Here is a 23,698-nt window from a genome sequence, read left to right as displayed (position 1 = left end):
TTGATATGAGTGGAGTGCTACAGAATGTGCTTAAGAACCCTGCCAAGATTATCTCAAGGATGCATTTTGGCTGATTTGAGTATTCAAGTCTGCTGACTCGGACTTAAATGACAGCAGCATCGATAGAATGATGACAAGGCGGTCCTGTGCTAAGCAACCCACTTCCATCCCTTCCCTTTCCCTTCGGCCCATCGCACTCCAATACAGCACGCAAAGGCGCCCAGCAATAGTGCCCCGTCCCAGTATGCGATACTGGCATACCCTCGCGTGCCATCACCTGAAGTACCAAGTAGCTTACCGCCAACAGGGCTGCCAAACATGGTACCCAGCCCTCTTACGAAGAGTATAAATGCGTTCACGGCGGCATAGTGACGGATGCCAAACACCTCGGCAATGAGAGCGGGGAACAAGGCATAGTATCCACCAGCTGAGACACTATACATGACAATGAAGACCAGCCAAAGCGAGGTGGACGATGACGAGGTTGCCATGACGCTCGTGAGCCAAAAGGCGAAAACACTGGACGCAGCGAGCAAAAGTGTGAGGAGAAGGGTATTCTGCCGACCTAGGCGGTCGCCGGCATATCCTGTCAAGATGCGGGAGACGGAGTTTATTGCATTACTGGCAGCAAGGAGGTTGGCCCCCCTGGCAGCATCGAACCCAAGAGTTACGGTATAGGAGGGTATAAAGGCCAGTGGGAGTTGCGCACCAGCAGCCTAGTAGTCGGGGAGGATTAGACATGAGTTCTCATGTAGGTATCTACTGTGGCTTTTTCAGAGTACCGACCTGAAGAAACGCCGCCACCACGGAGAAGAGAAACGTTGGTCTTGAACCCAAGGCTCGAGAGACATGGGTGTTGGGCCTCTCTGGGCGCTCCACTGCGGAGGCGGGAGCAAATCGACTTCGAGGGACTGAGCAGGCGATGGGAATGCCGGCAGCCAAATTAATGAGTGCATAGATTCTGAGGGTCCAACGGCCGCCGACCGAGCTGAGAAGCGCACGTATTATTGGCGAAAAAACGAGACCTCCGGCGCCAGCTCCAGCCAGGATCTAGGAGAGTTAGTAACATCACCTGAAATAATGCCAACAACAGTCCCTGCAAATTTTGTAATCCATTCGAGCATTGCCCGCTCATTTTGCGTCAGATAGGCGTAGTGTAGTCCTTCTTGAAATTTGCAAATCGAATCATGAGTGGAAACTTACAAATCCCATGGCCGTAGCTCGGTGCCGTGTGAAATACTCGGGCGCAGGAGCCAAAAGCGGAAAGTAGAATAGGGACATGCCAACGCCGACCAAGAAGCCCTGAGTAAGCAGGAGATGCCATAACGAGTGGCTTAACGAGGCCAGTGCGAAGCCTGTGGACATGATCAAAACTCCAGATACGGTGATCATTCTTGGAGTCAGGAATTGCAATATGCGACGGCGCCAAAGCCTACTCGTTGGTGAGTTTGATGCCCAGCTTCCGTGGTCGATGCGCGAAATGACGGGATTAACCACGATACCGCCACTCCAAGTGAGACCATAACATAACGTGCCAACAAAAGCCAGCATTGCAGTCGGTGGTGAGGCCTCTGATGCTGGAGAAGGCACCAAGACATCCTGGGCGGATGACAGGTAATACTCTTGGAAAACGCCAAAGCATTGATTGTATCCTATAGTGAGAGCTATAGTGCCAAAGGCTGACAACAGCACCGCAACCTGCTTCCGGTGAGAAATGGGCGGCAAAGCCGGAGTCGGCGCCGGGTCTGGATCCGGTGGTACTTGACTGCGCCGGCTCACAAGTTCGTGGCTTCGAGATTGAGATGCCATTCTCGTTTCGACAAGTACAATGAAGAGTGCTTGAGCAACAACATAATTCGGGGGAACATGTAAGATTTTGGTGGTTTAAGAATGGAATGCGGCGGGAATTAACCGGGTCTGGCTCGCTTCTCTGCACCTCGGGTACATTTCCGCATGACCATCTCAAATCAGTATAGTATATGTGCCCGTGAACTACCGACAATAAGCTTCCACATACGAGGTGCTTGTTGGCTTAATGTCTTGACCAAATACAGAATTCCATCTCATCACCAACCGATGGCATTCGCATGTTAACATCCAGGCTATCTATTTAGTGGGCGGCTTACTCGGTTCGAGCACTGGCCTCAAATTCCAACACTTGCCTTGCGTGACCTGATGAAAATCGGCCTGTGCTCTTCACGATAGTAAATCATGTTGCAAATATTGTAGTTCAAGAGTTAGAATGCCGAGATTTTAACTTTATTCCTCCCCACTCGGCTCTGTCGCGATTCTCACTGTTCTAAAAACTCTGCTGCGCGTGTAGCAGCTGACTTGGCATCGTTGCCTGAAGCCTTCTCCGCCGTATGCCTGAATCGCGATGCCCAGAACTGCCATCGCTCCTTGGTTAGGCCCGTAGGCCCGTCAAAGAGGGGGCCACCCTGGAACATTTGTGCCTCATTGTCCTGTGGTTTCCATCCATCTTGAATGAGTTTTTTCAGCTTGGGCCCCGATTGCTCAACATATTGGGCAGCCGTGAGTACATGGCAGTCAAAGACATTGGGAAAATTTGTGGCGTCGTCATCGTGATCCTCCTCCAAGGTCCGCCGCAGAGTCCAGATTGTGATATCGACCGTGTTCAGACACTCGAGACCGCCCAGCCGCGCCCAGAAAGCATTCACATTTACCCAGGCGCTCAATATCTCGTCGGCACCATTGGCGTGCTTCTCAGACGGCGTAAAGTTGAACCAGTCTCGGAGAACCCACCCAAGCTGCGGCAGATCCGTCCAGTCGATTTTCCTGTCCGTGTCGGGCAGCTGTGTGAGTTGTACAAGAATCTGGGCGAGACTGTCCTGAGCGGGGCTGGCATGGGGGATCTGCTGCGCGATCTGGAAAACATCGCCCCAGGTCTGCCATATGAAGTTGTCGGCGTCTTCCTTGTTGCCTGTCGGCGCCAGGCCGTCGATTGATCGTGCTGCCGCTGCCTCTGCTGCTTTTCTCTCTTCAGACTCGGAGTTTGACGATTCTAACCATTTCTGAAAGATCTCGAAACGTTCATTGCTCACTTTGACGGTCTTGTGGGCATTTTGAGATTCTTGTCTAAGCGTGGGTGCCATTATTATTAAAAGGTGAAGATAGAGTCTCCCAATCTCAGACGGTTATGGGACTAGTAGACAATAATGTGGTGTTTTGGATACTCAAGAGAAAATATCCAATAAGCAAGAACAAATAAACAAAGTGCCTCTTTCGCAAAGCCCTTTATGTACAAATTTCTGCCTCCATTGCCCAGCCCGTCTTGCATTTTGAGCTGCCTGATGAGGGCAAGTGAGGTTATACTAGTTGCTGGAGCCTTTTGAGTCTTGGTTGCAGGCACGATACGTCATGTGCACGGGCCAAGGAGCTGCGACTGTCCAATTCAAGGTGACATAGTGGAAACGTGGTATCATTACTACATACCAAATGGCAAAATCATCATGATTGAATGGATGCAACTTTGTATTTCTATTTGTGGTCCAGCTCTACAATCACTGACGGTCCAGTAATAATCACCTGTACCAATCATTATAATTGCCTAATTCTTCCTCGGCCGCATGTTTCCGAGGTGCGTCTGACAGAATACACACACCCCCCTCAATTTCTTGCCACGTTTGAAAAGTGTTATAGCTTACAAGATACTAGGTATCCATCCAGTACACGGTCGCTCAATCTATGCTTGATTCAATGATTTCGGGCAATCAAAATCATCAAAAACATTAATATTAATCATGTCTAGTCTTCCTCATTCGAGGTCTGAGTTCTAGTAGTGTTTGTTCATTATATCATAATATTCGTGGCTCATCTGCCACCCGGTCACTCTTTAACCAGCAAACTCGAATAGCGTCCTCATCTGAGCATCAGCATAACCCGCATTGATGGCGAGCTGAAGGCTGATGCGGGCCTTTTGCGGGTTCAGCCAGCCGCCACCATAGTATCCCTCGGTATCGGCAGCCTCGACATAGCCGTCCATTGTTCTGCGCGAGTCGACAACGGCCGTACCGTTTTCGGCAATCAGGCTGGTGATGACCTCGGACCCGTCATCCGTCCAGCCTCCGGCGCCCATACCGGCCAGTACGAGACCCTTGGCACCAGTCTCAACAGCTGCAGTCGCAAGAGCCGGGTTCAGGCCCTGGTATCCATACAAGATATCAACCTGGGGCAAGACGGTCGTGTTGGACAGGTCAAAGTATGGCTTACCCACTGGCAGGGCAGAAGCATAGTAGAATATGGGCTTGATGTCAATGAAGAAACCCAGGAAGCCCTGCTCGTAAGCCTTGAATGTGTCGACGGCGTTGGCGTTTGTCTTGGTCACGTAGTAGGCGCTGGCGATGCGGTCGTTCAGCACCACCATGGCACCTCGGCCCCGAGCGGACTCGCTCGCGGCAAGAGTGACGGCCTCGAGCAGGTTGATGGGGCCGTCGGCACTAATCGCAGTTGCCGGGCGCATTGCACCCACAATGACGACTGGCTTCTCGGTGCGGAGAGTGAGGTCGAGGAAGAAGGCCGTCTCCTCGAGGGTGTCGGTACCATGCGTGACAACAACGCCCTGGCAGTAGGGGCTGTCAAGCTCAGCCTGGATCTGCTTGGTCATGTTGAGCAGGATCGCCGGGGTGATGGCTTCGGAGCCCACATTGGCAACTTGTATGCCCGATGGGTTGGAGACGTTCCACAGCTGCGGAACAGCCGCGATCAGAGTCTCGACACCGAGGGCACCCGCTTGGTACCCAGTGGTCTGGTCGCTGCTGGACGCGCTGCCAGCAATGGTACCTCCAGTCGCGAAAATGGTAATGTTGGGGTGGCTAGCATTGTACACCCCTTCCTCACGGACAGTCAACCGGGCGGCAGCCGGGGGTGCTGATACTCGCATCGGCGTGGCCAAGGCAAGGCCAGCCTGGAGAGCCAAGAGAAGCTTGGAAGACAACATTGTTTGACAGTGGCTTGGTTGTCAGCTCTGAACACCGGTTGACAGGCAAGTTGAGTTGGCAGTCGAACTCTTTCCATTTGGGGGAACCCATGATGCTTATATGCTCACCGCATCACAAGCTGGTGATTACTATACCTAGACAAACTACTAAGAAACTGTTACCGATACCCGCGTCGATTTCCAACCTCGCACTCGACTCTTTTGCTCATGGGTAGGAATCCTTATCAGTGAATGGGACTCGGTGAGTGGCTTTACTCTCTGACAGGTGAGGGGTGTCACTCCATGACTGCGGCATTTTACAAAATGGTTCCTGATAATGACATCAAGTACAAGGGCAAGATGGCACCATGCGAGAAACGTGCCCTTGGCTTGCTCATCATCTTTGCAATCAAAGGAACGAAAATCCGGGGCATTCGGGATGTGTTCGACTTTGACCAACAAGTTGTTGGACAAGAAACCAGGACAAGGCGCTATTGTTTGCTACATTTAGGGACCCGAACGAAATATTGCTGCGATAGCGCTAGCGGCCTTGGCACTATAGCGCCCGATCCCCTCGTATGGGGAAGAGTCAACAACGATAAGAGTGGTTAATAACCAATTTCATAATCAAAGATTCAAAGAACATTTTCAGGGTGCCGGATCGTCGTCGTCTCCGCAGTCGAGCAATTGACAAACTCCCGAGCGCAACTTCTCCCCCGTGGGCATGCATAGTATGGGGGCCTAGCATTCGCTGGCAACGGACCGAGTGCATTTCGGCTGATGCCGACGATACCGAATGCAGGGGCCTTCCCTTATCATCCGTGGATGCTGCTTACCTCTCAGTATACTTGGCTCAATCAGTCTGCATGTCGGGTCTACATTCCGAAGGTGGCTGGTCGCTCTAAAAGTCTCTGAAGCTGCTTGAACCATTTCCGTATCCAGATCAATTGCTCATTGATTGAAATGTCGGGGGTTAGGTAGAGTATGAAACATAGAATGAGGTAGAAATTTGTCTGCCAAAATCCTCGGCTCATTCCCGATACCGGCTTGCAAATCCACAGCCAAGCATTGGCGATACTACTATGTACTACATTATGCCTAACTCGAAAGACGCCCCAAAAGTATCTCGCTTGGACCTCCGTGTTCAGTCAGCGGCGATCCCACTTGTTGGCTTCGTTCTGCTTACACGCTATAGTTATGCGGCACCCTGGTGTAGTGGCCAACTTCTAGATGGCTCAAATACACCCACCCGGAAAGCCAGTGCTCCCATTGGGCACTCAAGGGCTGTATTTCCAAAAGAAGTAGTTGGGTATTTGAGTAGGACGGTTCGACACCCAAGAGCTTCTTGATGAAATAGCTAATGCGACAAGACGGCGTAAATTTTTCAAAAACTTTTTTTTTTTTTTTTTTTTCACAATCGAAGCCGTGTGGGGGCTATGCCAGAGCAAGGCCACCATCAATGACCGCTTTTGAGTGTCTTGATAAATGGTGCATTGTTATGAGTACAAACAATAAGGAATTACGATAATAACAATGGATCTACTTTGTCGCTGGCTGCGGAAAATATACAAAACGAAGATGGGAACAAAGAGAAAGAAACGTCATTAATACACCAATCATCGATGCAGTCATCTCGTTCTGCGCAAGGACTGTTCTCGAGTAATCGCACGTACATCATACGGATAGAGCTTGAAATCGCCCCTCTTGCTTGAGATACGTGTCAATAATGTCGACATTAGCGAGTGTTCCCCAGGGCCCGGCACCCGAGTGGCAGCGTTGGGCCAACAACTCAAAAATGTTGAATCGCATGATTAAAGACGAAGCTCGATCAATCAAGCGTACAGTCCAGCGCGAACGTAACATGAGCTCTGACAAAGTTGACCGGCTCATGGTCACCACGCAATATTTGGCATCGCTGCGGCAAATAGACGAGAATGGCTGGCAGGCCTTGGATGACCTCATTTCTTTTCTCAGTGGTCATGCTGATAAGCTCTGGGGAAAGATGGAATCTCATTCTTGTTCGTCAGAGGACGATGATGAGGATTCAGCCTTGATCAAGCTCAGTGGCCAATGCAGCGAGGTCTCGACCATGGTGCATCAAGCAAGATGGCAACAAATGAAGGCAAAGAAGTATGATTTGTAGCACCGTTTCATCAAATGACCAGCAGAACTTTACGGTTGATCTTATACAAACATACATATACAAAACATTGTAGAAAATGATCTAGAGAAAGCATCGCCCATGCCATTGGGAGCGCTAATAGTTATGAACTTGTAGTTCTGGGGGTGTAACAGCTTTGAAACCATAAAATATTCAATCATATTCAAGTCAATAACCTATTTCACAGCTCGCATGGGCAGACCCTCATTCACACGAGGGAACATCTTGGATTTAGCGATGCTAGACTTTCATACGATAACAGCACAATCACATTAAGCATGCCCTCATCTGTCATTTCAAATATATCCAGTGTACCAACATGTAGAAGGTATTGCCAGAATACGACTTGCGACTTAGATTGTGGTATCCCGTGAATGCTCGTGTACTTTGCGAGAAATGTCAGCCATTTAGTCCTATCCTTTGCTCCCCGAGGTGACTTTGTGATATGTCTACTGGCATGGAACGACCATTAAAGTCCATCATGATATTGCCCAAACTGACCAGCTCTACCAGCCCAAAGACTCTGTTTCTCCAATATTCTTTTTTCTTCCAAGTATCCCACGGGGCAATAGTCGAGATCGGTTGCGAGGTGTTTTACTAATCTATGAGACACCTGGCTATTCAATTACCGTTCATATATGCTTCAGCCATTCATTATGTGAGCCCAGTTAAGTCGAGCTGCACAGCTAATATTACCACATATTTAACTCTGCCAATATGGCGCGCGTAAATGAGCAGCTGGCGCCGTCAACAAATCGACCCCGTCTTTTGCATTTTTGGCTCTCAGTCGGTTGGCTCTAAAGCTGGGCCGATTACCACATCCAGTTGATGTCAAAAGACAACCAAAAACGTGTACATCAAGCTGAGAAAAACGAAAGGAAAAGCAAGCAGGGAATGTTTAACAAAGCAGAACTTCAGTGACATGCGGTGATCCTTGCTGACTCTGGTGGATTTTGTGAGGTGTTGTGTGATCACCTGCAATTTGCCAAATGAAACTCATGGTATTTGCATATTGCGACACTAGGTTTGATAGTCAGTGAAATAATCTTTTAACGTAGCGGAGGACGAACGAAGCGCAGAAAATCAAAGCAGCAAATACACCAAAGCTGTTGGATGCTGCTTCAATTTCACAAACGTCAAGTGCTTGATGTGCAGTTTGTGCGCTTTTCGCCTTGACTCATCCGACCCATCCGACCCAAAGTGTTAGGTAATAGTTCGTGATGCCACGTTTGGTGACGCCCCTTTACTATGACTGAACCTTTCGACCCACCGCGAAACGGCCGGGCCGCGGATCCACCCCCCGCCAGAGTTTTCCCTTGAGTTTGAGATTGGAATGCGTGCAGTCATATGGCGACAACGAGGTGTTGATCATTGTGTCGGCTTTGGTATAAGACATTGCTGTTGTGGGAAACATCATTTGAGCATTGGGTGCGACTTGCGTCGAAAGAAGCTAGTAAATCTTCTAAAGCAAACACCCAAACAACAGAGAAATTCATCCATTGACGGCCTCGTGAGGTATTTCTACCCTGCGAACCCAGATTCGCACTCCCACGATGACCGGCTCAACACCGTACGGCTCCGGATTAGCCGAAAACGACATGAACAGCAGCACCGATGATGCCACGGAGCCGAAGAGAGTGGAACTTGGCACCGGCAAAGACATGGACAAGAAACGGCGTGGCAGCGCAGGCGAGAAGAGTTCGGATACGGATCCCGGATATTCGGAACGGAAGGTGGAAGAGGGCGAGGCCTTCTTCCGCAGACTTGGATGGAAGCGACTCACAGTTGTGCTAATTGTGAACGCCATTGCATTGGGCAGTCTAAGCCTGCCGGCTGCCTTTGCGACGCTGGGCATGGTCGCCGGCGTTATATCCTGCGTCGGTGTCGGCTTGCTGGCCATATACACCAGCCACATCATCGGTCTGGTCAAGTTGAAGTTCCCCGAGATTGACCACTATGGAGCCGCTATGGGACTCCTGTTTGGCCGTTTTGGCAGGTTCGGATATGAATTGGGCAGTGCCATGTTTGTGATAGAGCTCATTCTGCTCGTCGGATCTCACTGCCTCACGGGCACTATTGCCTTTACCCACATCACCGAGAGCAGTGTCTGTTCAATCGTATTTGGTGTGGTATCAGCCATCATCCTATTGCTTCTAGCTATCCCCCCGTCCTTTACGGAACAGGCGATACTCGGCTATGTTGACTTCATCTCCATCATTGGCGCCATCGGCATTACCATGATCGCCACCGGCATCCGATCAAGCCATGAGATACTGAGCGAGAGCACATGGTCAGCGTGGCCAGCGCCTGACACGACCTTCATTCAAGGTTTCGTGGCCATCACAAACATTGTATTTGCGTACAGTTTCGCCATGTGTCAGTTCACTTTCATGGACGAATTGAAGAAGCCAGAGGACTATGTCAAGTCCATTTGGTCGCTTGGAATCATTGAGATCATCATCTACACCCTGACAGGTGCCATCATCTACGCATTCGTCGGATCTGAAGTCCAATCGCCTGCACTTCTCTCTGCTGGCAATGTGGTCTCGCGAGTTGCCTTTGGCATTGCCCTGCCAGTGATTTTCATTTCGGGGTCTATCAATATTACAGTTGCCGGGCGCTATATCCACGGACGCATATTCAAACACTCCATAACCCGTTTTGTGAACACTACCAAAGGTTGGATCACCTGGTTGGCTATCATTACTGTCATCACCATTCTGGCGTTTATCACGGCTGAGGCCATTCCCATCTTCAGCGACCTCTTGTCTCTCTGCTCATCTCTGTTTGTGTCGGGATTCTCATTCTACCTGCCTGCACTCATGTGGTACAAACTGATCAAGCAGGGCCGATGGTATGACCGCGAAAACCTTGGTCACGCTCTCATGTGCGCTGTGGCATTCGTGGTTGGTTTGGTTGTGTTGGGATGTGGAACATATGCAAGCATCGTTGATATCGTAAGTCATTTCTCAACACCCCAAATGGTCATTTATGACATTGAGCCAGACTCTAACATAATGTTCAAAGAGAGACAATTTCCGAGAAGGGACAGTCAGCGGAGTGTTTACTTGTTAAGTCTCTGATAAATATCTTCAATATCCAAGAATTCGCTCTGGTCAATAAATCAAAGCCCCCTGGTGACTAGTTCTTCATAGACGCGATATGGCCCGGGATGCTTTGCCCAAGTCATCACAGTCAAGCTCTGAAGTGTTCCGTCTGTCCCTCCAGCCACTTCGCCATGGTTGTAGGCGGCCGTCCAGAGTATCTTTCTATGTTGCCAATCGCTTCTTCAAGAATTTCAGGCGCCCGCTTATGCTGATTACGGCCCTTCTCGCTCATTTCTCTCATTCTGTTGACAAAATTTGTGGCTGCTTGTTCGGGGACATGTAAGTTCTCGACAAAGAACTGGACCCCTTCTTTGTCACTCAAAGCCTGGATGGAGAGATCAATGTCGATCGCTCGGCCAATTTCTTGTCCAGCTTCACGCTGCGACATGCGGCTAGGCCCATAAAGATAGACAACATTCCGCCCAGCCTTCGTCTCCAGTACCTCGGGGCCTTGGGCTAGGAGAGCACCACACACTGCGCCGATATCCTCTGGCGCAATGTAATTGAAGACGGCGGCCTCTGGATAGACTAGTTTCAGCTGGCCCTTCTTCACCATCTCCTTCCAAGCGAGGATGTTGCTCATGAAAGCCGACGGACGCACAACGACGTAGCTGGGGACACCAAAGACTTCCTCGAGGGCAATCTCGACCTGTGCATGAGCCCAGGCAATGAAGTTGGCTGCCATATCTACAGCCTGCGGGTCGCCTTGGATGGTCGAGCTGCTGTTGAAGACGACGAGCTCGATACCGGCTTCCTTGAGCGCCTCAATGCTGGGCCGCATAGACTTGCCCATGATGCAGTAGAGGAACGCCCGCTTGGCCCCCGTCTGAGCAACTGCAGCCCGGACAGTGTCAGGCAGAGTCAGGTCAGCATAGACGCGCTCCATGCCAGCACTCTGTTCTTGTTTGGGATCAAGACCGACAATTGGCTTCGTCGTATCTCGCATTGCCAACGACACTTTTGCGCCCCTGTCCTGCGCCATCCGAGCCGCCGCCACCGCGACTTGACCGGTTGGGCCAAATATGATTATGTTTCCAGGAGCCATGGTGAAAGGGAAGACCGTGACAAAGGGTGTTGGGATAAGCCGTCTACCGTACTGGGGTGGGGTGGTTCTGAACAATGATTATTGGCGTCAACAATGATTGTCCCAAACACCATGATTGTTTCCCAGAAAAATAATGTTTAGGTGAATTATTAATATTAAGGCTAATAAGTAGAGTTTTGGTGGCAGGCACATAACCTTATTGAAGGAGCCTAAAAGAAAAAGTGATCCCATTATTTAAAGTACTGGGCACCTGGTATTAAGCTGGATTTTTATTGGCATTTTATATCAGGTTTCACTGGCATAAGAAAGAAACACATACTTAATTTGAACTTACGGTTTACGATCACGGTGTTACAGTTTTACGGTTCTACCATGAAGTCATGATTGCATATTTGGAAATTGCAATTTATCAAGTCCAGAGAAGGGGTGAGAGTCACGATTCAGATATACCGGCACCCAGTTGGCAGTAGCTGGCCAGTACATCAACCCATACTGCCCAAATGTACATCCAGTTCTACAGCCAGTTCTACAGCCAGTTCTACAGCCAGCTCTACAGCTGCCTATGAATATCAGTCACTCGTTGATATCCGTATGGCAAGAGCTTTTATTTATAACATGGCTGCTCTGATTCATGTCTACTGACGCCCTAGTACTCGGAAATGCGATTGTATCCCCGAGCGCTTAGCAGTTCAGGTATTTAGGTTAGTTGGATCGGTCCTTCTAGGCATACATAAATCGACCCCCAAAATCCGTCCGGATTTTGGGTGTACATACGAGGCACTACTCATCAGTTGGCGCATTGCGCCTCTCCAAGGGTCAATGTTGCGATGAAAGTAGATGATATGATTTCGAGTTGCTCGAGGGGCTATGCAAAACTTGTTTGTATGTGCCTGCTTAATGCATGATTCGTATAAATTAGCAAGCTAATGCTGCTAATCAGCAGTACTCATGACAGAGCCATGAGATGAAAAGCTTGTTACTATTGGCCCACTCTCTGCATGGAGTCTCTGGGATGTAGCCTTAATATCTATAGATAGACGCATGAATCAGGCCTTTTCTGCGGCGAGGCTAGAAAACTGGACCTCGGTGCGGGCATCGTTGGAGCTCACGGCACCGATTGGGCGCCCGATGGCATCGTGCGTCGCATCCCACTCGGCAACTTGCTCAATGGGCACTTTGACCAGCTGATGACCCTGGGCGCCACTTTCCAGTTGCAAAACCTCTTGACGCAGTTCATACCCTCGCCATTTGGGAAGCAGCTTGACCCAGAGTACGTAGTAAGCGATGCAAGTGAGTACAATACCAATGCCCGTAACGACATATGTGCCGTACCAGAACGAGACATCGCCCTTGCCAGCAGCGGGAGGATACCAGGGCATCACAATCAGGTAGAGCTGGACCAGGATATTGAAAATGACCACGGGATGCCACGCTTTGAAGGCAGGCTCGGGAAGGTTTGCCTTCTTGCGACGCCAACGAACAACATAGAGTCCAATAGCCATGGCAAGGCTGAAAAAGGAACTGGGAAACACTGCAAGGTCGCTGACTGTTTGTGTATCAGGAACTGATAGATGATCGATGCACGGAGCATTACGTACCGAAATTAAAAGCATCACCAGTAGGAACGGCCAAAATGACCAGGACTGTTATGGCCCAATCAAAGAGGTACGGGCCAGCAGGTGTACCAAAGGGCCAAGTCGAAACCCAGTAACGAGTCCATGGTAAGACTCCTTGCCTATATTACGTGATTAACAAAAGAGTTCACACGGCAGACATGTCGATACACCAAAGAGCAAGGATTTTTACCTTCCGCATTCTCGCAACTGGCGCCCGGCACCGATCAGTACGGCAATCAGGTTACCGAAGGAGCTGAGCGCGATCAAAAAGTTGAGTCCCCGGGAAGATTTACTGGATCCAAAGACGGACGAAAAGAACAGTGTCGCTGCAATGGTGCCTGAATTTTCCAAGTCTTCCTTTTTCACTGTTGAAGATCCTGGTCAGCAACAGCTTGACTAGCAACAATGAGCAAGCCCTGATCTTACCGGCGGCGAAATATGCTATGTTCGCAAAAATGTAGAGAGCCATGACAGTCAAGATAGAAATAGTGCCATTTCTCTTGATTTGTTTCACGGGATTCTGCGACGTGGTTCAGCTTATGGGACAGCTCCAGGGAACAACCGCGAGACAGCAACATACCTTGATCTCGTTCACAACATTGAATGCATTGTTATAGCCAGCGTAGGAGAAGATAATTCGATAAAGTGCATTGGTCACCCCATAAGGTGTCGCGGTCCCTTCAAATGCATTTTGAAAATGTGCCTTTGGATTCTCGACCGAGGTGTGGCCAGCCAGGACTACCCAGCCAGTGATCGCAATAAACACCAGCGTGAGGAGCTTGATGGCGCCGATTCCATTTGATAGGTAATATGCACCCTTTGTATGAAGGATGGCGGCTATCCAAAAGTGAGTTAATGACGGCTTGGGTTGAGAGAGGTGTATGCTTTACCAATGACAGCAACAGTGTAGGCGACAATAGCTACACCCTTGATCTGCCAATCTGTGCCTGTACGACCAGCCGTGGCGAAGAGGTAGTTTGCAAGCACTGTCCTGGTGTTTAGTCTCAAATCATCGGCATTGAATGCTGTGGTGGGCTTGACCTACCGATACAATTACTGCTTCGAAAAGAGAGAATCACATTTTGCATGGCAAATGCCGTCGGGAAAAGGAAGCGCGGCGAGGGATAGGCCTGCTCCAGATTCACGACTTCAGCACCCGATCGACTTGGAAAATACGCCGAAAATTCCAGGTAGACAGCACCACTACAGAGCGAGATGATGCCTCCCAATACCCAATAGATCATGCTAAGGCCGACGGAGCCGGTGCCTTTGAGGATAGAAGATGCTACAAAGATGTGAGCGCCTTGGTAGAATACCGATGATTGTCCAACGCATGGATACTTACGTGTCGAATAGATTCCAGTTCCAATCATCATGCTGATGTTCAAAAACAAGATGGTGATAGGTCCGACATTGTAGCCAAGTGGCGAGTGACTTTCTACAGGGGCACCACCTGCCTCTTGGAACATCTCTGGCGCATCATTACCGCCGACCTCTCCAACGTACTTGAAGTCGCCATCATACGCCACGGTTCCGTTTGGTGGAGTGGAGGAGTTTTCATCGGACTCGGTGGCGCGATCGCGCCCCAAGTGTCGCCTGAACAACATGCTGCTCACAGTTTGCGCACTTGCTCAGCAGAGAATCAAGATGCAGATAGTGAAGCGGAAGATTGACGAGATTTAATGCCCGGACATCCAGGTTTCGGTCCTCGGAAGAGGATAAGATGAACTCTGTTTTGTTGTTCTATCTCCGGCAAGCTCCGACGACAACCTTTGAAAATTAAAAACTCAAATGGCACAACAAGTCACAGGTTTCGTGGTGAGGGGTGAGTTACTGTTATACGAAAGATTCGAGTTATGGATGGTCCATTCACGCCAGGATTGGTAGATGCGGCAAGGCCAAGCTGAGCTGCAATGAAGTGCCAGCACCCTGGCAGCACGCCATTATCTCGAGATATTGCAGCAGCCAACTGCCCCATTTAGGTGGAGAGTTCGCAATGAGAAACACACCAGGTAAGATGAAAAGCATAGAGATAAGGGCTCTATACTTTCCAAGCGTCGTGTTCCTCATGGTATTCCCCAGTCATACGGGTAGTACAATACGGGATATAGTCTCTCTTCCTTTCTTATCGATGTGTGTGATCAAGATGCGAGAGATGCAGCTACCGTGACACGACTGCATCACAGGGTCTGAATTGATACACATAGCTTGACAGTATTGATGGACAAAGTTGATGCAACTCAATCGGACTTGCATAAATAGAAAACGGAGCATTTTGTCTTCCATTCGATGAGACCAATCTGCAGCAGTATAATTCAGATGTGCGCGGTCTTGGAAATACCCTCCTCGTTTGCCAGCGCCTAGGGTCCGGCTGGCGACAGCAACTTGCATGAGCATAGGCGAGGGTGACATGGCGTGATCCGGTGTTCAAGGTCGGCATTTCACCTCTCACAAAGCTTGCTCAAGCAGTGCCGCCACTGTGCCGGTGGTTGGCTCCCATGCTCATTGCTCTGCCGCGTGTATCGGCCGAGCTGCTAACGTACTACGGAGGAAGCGTCTAGGCATGGTTGCACCAATTGATATTCGTGACATTGTATTGGATGCAACATTACAATGAGTTCTCAGCAGATGTCTGGAATCTGCGAGTATCGCGTCATATCACACAAGTCATTGGAGGTTAGCGGGTCGGCCCGTACTTCGACTAGGTCAGGCATTTACTGTATTGTCCGGAGAGGGGCCGGCTGGGTTTAGGGTCATGGTTCAGGCGAAGTCAGCCACGGGCAAAATTACATATTTAGACATACATATTAAGCCAGCTCATCATATGATATTCAGGTTTATTCCAGCTTGATGGTTCTTTTATTCAGCGTTCAGTATAAGCAATATGATTTATAGGAATGATTTGCGGGCTGCGCAGCAATGACTGCCCTTTTCCGGAGTACCCCAAACGCCTATGCTTTGCCATGCCATGTTATGATTTTGTCCTTTTTTTTTTTTTTTTTTTGGCAAGTCTCGGCAGCTCAATGACCTGCGAATAAACAAATGATTCATTGTGATTTAATAATATATCATGCTTGGAGTATTGCAATAGAAATATATAATGACTTATTAATATACTAGCTGACCCTGTCAGCCAGATTTTTTTTACTTACGCAAAAAAAATATTAGCAACAGCAAGACCGTAAGCGATAACAAAATCGTTAATAACAGCAAGATTATAAGGTTAAAAAATACTATAATTTATAGCAAAATAATTAGCGATAATAAAATCGTAAAATTAAAAAGCACCGTAATATGCCGTAAATATTTAAAATTATTTTTGCTATTTATAATTAGTACCTAGCTAAAAAATCTATATAATTGCCAAAATTATCGTAATTATTATAATTAACCCGATTTAAAACTATTAATTCCTAATCGGGCCTAATTAAAATTACGTAATAGCGCGTAAATAAAATTTATATTATAGGATTTTTTATATTTTCCCGTAATTTTTAGCTATATAATTTTAGCTTTTTTAAATTATTAATTTACCGGTAAATTATAACTATTATATACCTTTATTTTGCATTTACGTATATTTTTTAAAGCTAATTTATTATAATAATCGGATTTTTAAATCGATTTTATATATAACGCAATTTTTCTAAAGTTTTTGCGATTAAATACGGCTAAATTAGCGTATATACGACTCCGGGCGCAATTTTATATTAAGCAATTACCTTTAATATATTATAATATATTATTTAATTTTATAATAACTATAAATTCCTTTGCTTATAGGCATTTTTATATTTTATTATCGCTAAAAATATATTATATAATTTATTTTATATTATTTATAATTTTTCCCGGCTTAATGCGATTAAATATAGCTAAATTAGCGTATATACGACCCCGGGCGCAATTTTATATTAAGCAATTGCTTTTAATATATTATAATATATTACCTAATTTTATAATAACTATAAATTCCTTTATTTACGGGCATTTTTATATTTTATTATTATTAAAAATATATTATATAGCTTATTTTACGTTATTTATAATTTTTCCCGGTTTAAAGCGATTAAATAATCGATTTAAAGCTTATTTTTTATAACGTATATTAATTTATAACCTATATATTATTAATTTTTATTATATTTTTAAAATTATTTTTATTTTTTAGCAATTATTTATTACCGATTTTTACCGAAAAATTACTAATTATATTTCTATAATAATTTTAATATTTTTATTAACCCGAATTAATATTTGCGATTTATTTCGCTGCTTTTCGGTTCCGACCGATTATTTACGCGATTTTGCGACGCTTTTTAACTTTTTTTTAAAGCCTTTCGACGCTTTTTAACTACGGCTATAGCTAACGGAAAAAAAAAAAGCTTAAAAAGGATAAGCTAAAAAAAATGCTTAAGGCCTCCGAAAAATAAGCTTAAATTAAAGGCAAAAAAGCCCGAAAAAAAGAAAAAAAAGCCGAAAAGGTCCGAAAAGCATTAAAAATACGTATTTAAAAATTAAAAAAGCAAATAGCTAATCGCAAAGCTTTGCCGATTTTTTCCGGTATTAAAAGCACTTTTTCGACCCCGGTTAAGCGTAAATTTGCGGCTATTAATATAAAAAATACCCGTTAGCCTAATAAAACGCTATATAATAAAATTATTATACCGAAAGCTTATAATTGCAATTTAATCGATCCGGTTATAAATAACGCCGATTTAGCTAAAAATTAGGTTTTTATTTTCGCTAAAAATTATTTTAGCCTAAAAAAATGCGATTAGGCTAATATTACGGTTTTCGCAATATTAAAGCTAAATATTAAAGCTAGCCGAAATATTAAAATAATTAAAAAAATTATATAAATAATATATTTATATTATAAATAACCAAAAATAATCGAAAACGTATTAATAAAAATTTACGGTAAAAAAAATATTTTTACGCTTAAAATATATTATAAATTCGTCCCGATAAAAAGCGTAATAATAATAAAAATATTTAGCAAACCTTTAATTTATAATAAATTTTAATTATTTTTAACGCTAAAAAATTGCAAATAATATAAAATATAAAAAAAATAATAATATTAACGTTATTAATTTTAAAGCCGCTTTAATAATTATTTTCGGTATTCCTTTAATTATTTTCGACGTTTATAGCCGTTATTCGAACGGTTCCGGCTTTTTTCGCTTTTATACTATTATAAAAAGCTACGGTAATAGTATTTATTCGAATTATTATTATAATAGCTAAAAAAGGCAATATTCGCACCGATTTAATAAGCTTTTAAAAGCAGTTTTTCGATAAATTTCGACCGTTAATCTATTTTATAAATTTTTAAAAGCGCGGCTTTTTAAAAAAGGTTAAAAAAAAAAAGTTTAATTAAACCTTTTTCGATCCTTTTTAACTTTATACGACCGGCGATTTTAAAATATAAAAAAATTATAAAATTTATAAAATATATTCGATTATTTTCGATTTTTTTTTTGCTTTTATCGGCTGCTTTTATTTTTTACCGCGTTTTACGCTTTTCGATTATTTTTAACGTTATTCGGAAGTTTTTTTTAAAATAAACTACCGTAATAAAATTTTTTGTATTTTTATAATTTCTTTAGCCCGTATTTCCGGTTTTTTTCGATAAAAATTAGCATTTTTCGGTATTTTTCGGCAATTTATAGCTTTTTTTTAGTATAATATAAAATTTAAAAATTTTTTTAGCCTTTTTCGGGCTTAAAGGATTATTTTCGACCGTTATAATATTTTAAAAGCCGGCGTATTTAAATATAATAAATAAATATTTACCGTTCAATATAAATAACGTTAAATTTATATTTTTTAGCCCGAAAACCTGCTATTATAATCGAATATATTCGCTTTTAAAATAAATATTTTATAAATTTTATTATTTTTATATATAAATATATAAAATAAATAAAAACGTTAAAATTCCCCGAAAACGCTAAAACGAATTAATGCGAGCTAATTTATTAATAGCGCTTTTTTTTTAATAAATATTAAAATTTTTAAATAAACGATATTATTTATAATAATAATTTTTTCGCTTAATAAAATTTTTAAATTCCTAATATTTATCGTTCGGGATATTATAATATAAAATTAATTATAGGTAAATATTTATATTTTAAAGTTAATACTTATAATATTAAAAAATTACCTTTAAAATTTATTAATAATTATAAAAAAGCTTAGCTATATAAAAAACTATTTATAAAACTATAAAAACGGCTAATTATTTTTATTTTAATTTAGCTATAAGCGTAGGATCGCTTTTATTTACTTATAAAATTTATTATTTAATATTTAATTTTCGATATTATTTTAATAAAGCTTAATAATAATAAAATAAATATTATTATATATTTTTATATCCGGAAAAAAATTACGTAATAATATAATAAAAGCTTTTATTTTAAAGCGTAATTTAGCTAAAAATATTTTTAATAGCTTTAATAAATAAAAATATTTTATAAAAGGTAATTCGACCTTTAAAAGGCCGATATATATAAATTTATCCCCGAAATCGTATTCCCGAATAAGCCCGGGTATACGATTTAAAAAAACGTTATTTATATCGTTTAACCGGGTATTATAAGCGTAAAAAATCGCTTTATAAGCAAAGGTATTAGGCTATATTATAATATTAGCTAACGTTAAGCAAAAATATATATAATTTAATAATTTATTTTAACGCCGAAAAATTTTAGCGAAATTTAATAAATAAATAAAGCCGTTTATATATAAATTATAAAAAAAAATTTAATTATTAAATATATATTATATTTTTAGGGTTTGCCCGTAATAAATATATATTTTTTATTAAAAATAGCTTTTATATCCGGTTTTAGATTTTTAATTTTTAAAAATAAATTTTAACCGTTTACGCGCGGCTATTTTTACGTATTATAAATAGGATTTAAGCGAAATCGCCGCTTAATAAAGTTAATATATTTTTAAAAAAATAATTTAGCCCCCGGATATCGCGTAGCGTTTTATCGACGGTATTAAAGTAATATTTATTTTATATAATTATTTCGTTTTAAATAATAAAAGCGGTTTTTTAAAAAAGTTAGGCTTTATCCGTCCCGCGTAAAACGGTATAAACCGAATTTAAATAAAAATAAATAAAGATTTTAAACCTCGAATAGGCAATTTTACCTTTTAGCAATAATAGCGCGGTAATACCGGATAACGCTATATAAAAAATTATATCGCCGAGCGAACGGTAATAATAATATAATATTTAATATAAAAAAGTTTTTTTTATCCCGGCCGGCCTTTAAAAATAAAAATATATATCGGACGAATTTATCGAAATAGCCGCCGTAATATCGTTAAACGCTTTTTATTAGCCGTTATTAAGCTAGGCTAAATTCGACGTAAAGCTTATTTTTTTATAAGCCCGATTATAATCGAGCTTTATTAATAAAAATTAATTACCGATTATTAAATTTTAATCGAAAGCCGTAAAAAATAGCTTAATAAATTTTTAAAATACGCTTAAAAAAATTAGCGATAAATTAAATAAAGGCTATAATCGAAATAAAAACTTTTAATAATCGCCGGCTAACCGTTTAAGCGTTCGATTTATTTTAAAAAATCGTTATAAAAATATTTCCCGAATTTTTCCTAAATATATAAAAAATTATTAATTTTCTAAATTAATAAAACGTAATAAAAAATATTTTTTATTTGCTTCCCGCTTAAAAAATCCTTTAATTTATCGAAAAAATATTTTTAATACCGATTATTTTTAGCTAGCCTTTTCGCTTTATAAGCGTTTTTAAATATTATATATTTTTCGCTTTCGAAAATTATTAAATTATCCTAATTTGTCGCGTTAGGGATTATAATAAATAATATACGTAACTAAAATTTTTTGCCGGTTTAAAAGCCGATTTATTATATTTTTCCGATTACGTTATATTTTTTATTTTTTTATTTAATTTAGGATAAAATCGAGTTATTTTATTTATATATTAACGGGAAATTTAAATATAATATATTATAAAATTTTATAAATTTTTAATTAAAATCTATTTAAATTATTAGCTTTATCCGGTTATTATTAATTTTTTTTTACGCCGTAGCTTTGCCTAATTTTAGCTTATAAATAATTTTATTTTAACCCGGCAAATAAATATTAAAAGTTTTAATAAATAAAAATAAATTATATATAAAAAATTTTATTAGGCGCTAATAAGCCTTATACGGCCTTATATATTTATTAAATATATATTTTATAATTTCGTTTTTATTTTATAAATTTTCGCTAAGCTTTATAATAATCCGATCGGATTTTTTATATATATATTTATATATATATTTTACGGTTTTTACGGTTATATATATTTTAATATTAATATATATTTAATATTTACGGTTTAAATATAGATTATAAAGCATTATTTAGCGGTTATTAACGCTTTCTAAATTTTTTATAATATTTTTTATACCCGGAATATTACGTATTAAACGTTTGCGATATATAAAATAATTATTTTCGTAAATTATTATTTCCGAAAAATAATTTTTCGGGAATTTTTTAAAATATTTCCTATTAATTATATACGGAAAAATATAAATAACGGCGTTTGCGTTATTATAAAAATTAATAAAATAAAAACCGTAAATTATAAATTTAAATATAATATTGCGGAAAACCCCGTTAGGGTTAATATTAAAGCCGGAAATTTTTGCTTAAATAACTTTATCGATATTCGCGGGATTTAGCAGCCGATCGTAATTTATAAGCTTTAAAAATATTAATAAATATATATACGGCAGGTTTTATTTTTAATATTCGATAATTTATACGTATTTAGCGTATTTGCCGAAGCAATTTAGCTTTATAATATTACGTAATAGCTTTTTACGCTTTAAATCGAAAATATAAATATTAATATCCGGCCGATCGTTTACGGATTACCCCGGAAATAATTTACGTTTTATTTTTAGCTAATTCGGATTCGTAATAAAAATTATAAAAAATATAAGCTTGCCTAAAAAACGCGTTATAATTATAAAATTTTAATAATAGCGGTATATATTCCGTAAGCCTTTAACGTAAAACGCGGGTAAATAAATATTTTTAATGCTTATATTATTTAAATTAAGGTAATTAAACGCGAAAGCATCCTTAAAGCTATTATAAAAATTAATATAAATTTTGTTTTAGTAATTTTTAATATATTAAAAAGCGTTTTATTCGGTAATAGCCTAAGCATTAATTATAAATTATTAAAATAGCCTTTTATATATAAACGGAACCGATTAGCCTTTTTTTCGATAATAAAAATAATACCGAAATTATTTATATATCGTAATTATATTCCGGGCCTTTTTTATTAAACCGCGTTTATTTAAGCTTATTTTAAACCTTTTACTACCGTTCGGCTATATTAAAACGTATATAAGCGGCATATATAACGGATATTTTATAAAAAATTTTTTTAGCGCGAATTCGCCGAAGTTACGCTTAGCTAAAATTATTTTATATTAGCGTTTAAGCTCGGTATAATTTAAAAATATATTAGCGACGTCGTTAATAATCGGAAGGTTTTTATATTATTAATCCGCGCTTTTTTTTATTATTAATTATAGTTTAAAATTTAAAATAATTTTTAAGGCCTAATTATTTAAACCTTAATAATGCTATTTAAAAACGGCCTAAATAAAACGCTTTCGGGCCGTTGCGTAAATTTTTACGTAAAAATTACGATAATATAAATAATTTAATAGCTAGGCTATTATATTTAAATTAAAATTATTATTTAGGCTTATCCGTATAAATACGGCTTTTTTCGGGTTTAAAAATATAATTATTAATACGTCGGCTTAAATTTAGCTTATAATTTTAAAAGCCTAATTTTATAATATAAGGCACCTTATATATAATAATAATTAAAGCTATTATTACCCGATTTAGGCTAACCGGGTATTATTTTAGCTTTTAATAATATTAAAAGCTATATAAATATAAACGAATAAATTATATTATATTAGCGTAATATATTATAAAACGCTTTATTTTATATATTACGCCCGAAAAATAACGCTTAAAGGAAATTTAGCGGTTTTAAAAATTTTCGAAAAATAATATAGCCGTTATTATAATATTTATTAAATATAAAGCTTTTGCTATTTTTTTTATTAATAGCCTTTTTATATTAATAAAAAATATCGTAATAATCGTATTAATACCTTATAAACCCGATATTGTTAATAAGCGCTATAAATAGGCTATTAATAAATAGCTATATAATATATTTAGCTATCGGGTTTAAACGCTAAAATATAATATTTTATATAAAAATTTAAATAAAGGAAAATAAATTGGGTTTAATAAATATTATTTTAATAATACCGAACGTATTAAGGCTTAAAGGTAAAAAAGCGAATAATTATAGGTAATAGTCGTTTTAGGCCGCGGCCGCGCTTTATTTATTTTTATTTTTATTAACGCTAAAAGCTTATATCGCGGAAATTATTAGCCGGGCTTATTTAAAAGGTTTCGAAATCGAAAGGCCGCGGAAAAATATTAATTAAATAAAAAAGCGCCGTTTATTTTTAGGTAAGCTATAGCATCCGGTGCTACGCTTATAATTTTTATACGGATTATTTTTTGCGTTAAATTTAATTTTTTTAAAAGGTCGATTACGGCTATAATAGCCGTATATATATTATTTACGCGTTAATTTAAATAATAATATTATATATATATATATATATATATATATATAATAAGTTTTATAATAATAAGAAATATATAAATATCGCTAAAAGGATTGCGTACGCGACTAAAATACGCTATAT

At 40.5% G+C, this 23,698-nt stretch overlaps 7 protein-coding genes across 7 annotated transcripts; 2 read left to right on the top strand and 5 right to left on the bottom strand.

Annotated features, from left to right (window-relative positions):
- Window positions 1-149: 149 nt before the first annotated feature.
- On the bottom strand, window positions 150-1,809 carry PFICI_03440 (uncharacterized protein; the record flags this gene model as incomplete). The annotated part of the gene is made up of 3 exons (XM_007832021.1): window positions 150-716; window positions 787-1,050; window positions 1,204-1,809. 3 exons carry the CDS (start codon window positions 1,807-1,809, stop codon window positions 150-152), a joined length of 1,437 nt encoding a protein of 478 aa, XP_007830212.1.
- A 482-nt stretch (window positions 1,810-2,291) lies between these two features.
- Window positions 2,292-3,113, bottom strand: PFICI_03439 (uncharacterized protein; the record flags this gene model as incomplete). The annotated part of the gene is made up of 1 exon (XM_007832020.1): window positions 2,292-3,113. One exon carries the CDS (start codon window positions 3,111-3,113, stop codon window positions 2,292-2,294), a length of 822 nt encoding a protein of 273 aa, XP_007830211.1.
- Window positions 3,114-3,853: 740 nt separating this feature from the next.
- PFICI_03438 (putative L-asparaginase 3) lies at window positions 3,854-4,957 on the bottom strand (the record flags this gene model as incomplete). The annotated part of the gene is made up of 1 exon (XM_007832019.1): window positions 3,854-4,957. One exon carries the CDS (start codon window positions 4,955-4,957, stop codon window positions 3,854-3,856), a length of 1,104 nt encoding a protein of 367 aa, XP_007830210.1.
- A 1,705-nt stretch (window positions 4,958-6,662) lies between these two features.
- On the top strand, window positions 6,663-7,079 carry PFICI_03437 (uncharacterized protein; the record flags this gene model as incomplete). Its single annotated transcript, XM_007832018.1, has 1 exon — window positions 6,663-7,079. The coding sequence occupies one exon, from the start codon at window positions 6,663-6,665 to the stop codon at window positions 7,077-7,079; it is 417 nt and encodes a 138-aa protein (XP_007830209.1).
- A 1,571-nt stretch (window positions 7,080-8,650) lies between these two features.
- Window positions 8,651-10,172, top strand: PFICI_03436 (N amino acid transport system protein; the record flags this gene model as incomplete). The annotated part of the gene is made up of 2 exons (XM_007832017.1): window positions 8,651-10,054; window positions 10,125-10,172. The coding sequence occupies 2 exons, from the start codon at window positions 8,651-8,653 to the stop codon at window positions 10,170-10,172; spliced, it is 1,452 nt and encodes a 483-aa protein (XP_007830208.1).
- Window positions 10,173-10,292: 120 nt separating this feature from the next.
- PFICI_03435 (uncharacterized protein) lies at window positions 10,293-11,249 on the bottom strand (the record flags this gene model as incomplete). Its single annotated transcript, XM_007832016.1, has 1 exon — window positions 10,293-11,249. The coding sequence occupies one exon, from the start codon at window positions 11,247-11,249 to the stop codon at window positions 10,293-10,295; it is 957 nt and encodes a 318-aa protein (XP_007830207.1).
- A 1,046-nt stretch (window positions 11,250-12,295) lies between these two features.
- PFICI_03434 (uncharacterized protein) lies at window positions 12,296-14,472 on the bottom strand (the record flags this gene model as incomplete). The annotated part of the gene is made up of 8 exons (XM_007832015.1): window positions 12,296-12,795; window positions 12,848-12,984; window positions 13,056-13,230; window positions 13,292-13,385; window positions 13,446-13,702; window positions 13,756-13,851; window positions 13,911-14,150; window positions 14,211-14,472. The coding sequence occupies 8 exons, from the start codon at window positions 14,470-14,472 to the stop codon at window positions 12,296-12,298; spliced, it is 1,761 nt and encodes a 586-aa protein (XP_007830206.1).
- Between the last annotated feature and the right edge of the window lie 9,226 nt (window positions 14,473-23,698).

The sequence above is a fragment of the Pestalotiopsis fici genome, assembly GCF_000516985.1.
Source record: "Pestalotiopsis fici W106-1 unplaced genomic scaffold PFICI_Scf_2, whole genome shotgun sequence".
Taxonomy (NCBI): Eukaryota; Fungi; Ascomycota; class Sordariomycetes; order Amphisphaeriales; family Sporocadaceae; genus Pestalotiopsis; species Pestalotiopsis fici.
Note: the sequence above shows the minus strand (reverse complement) of the source record. Positions and strands in the feature narration are given on the sequence as shown.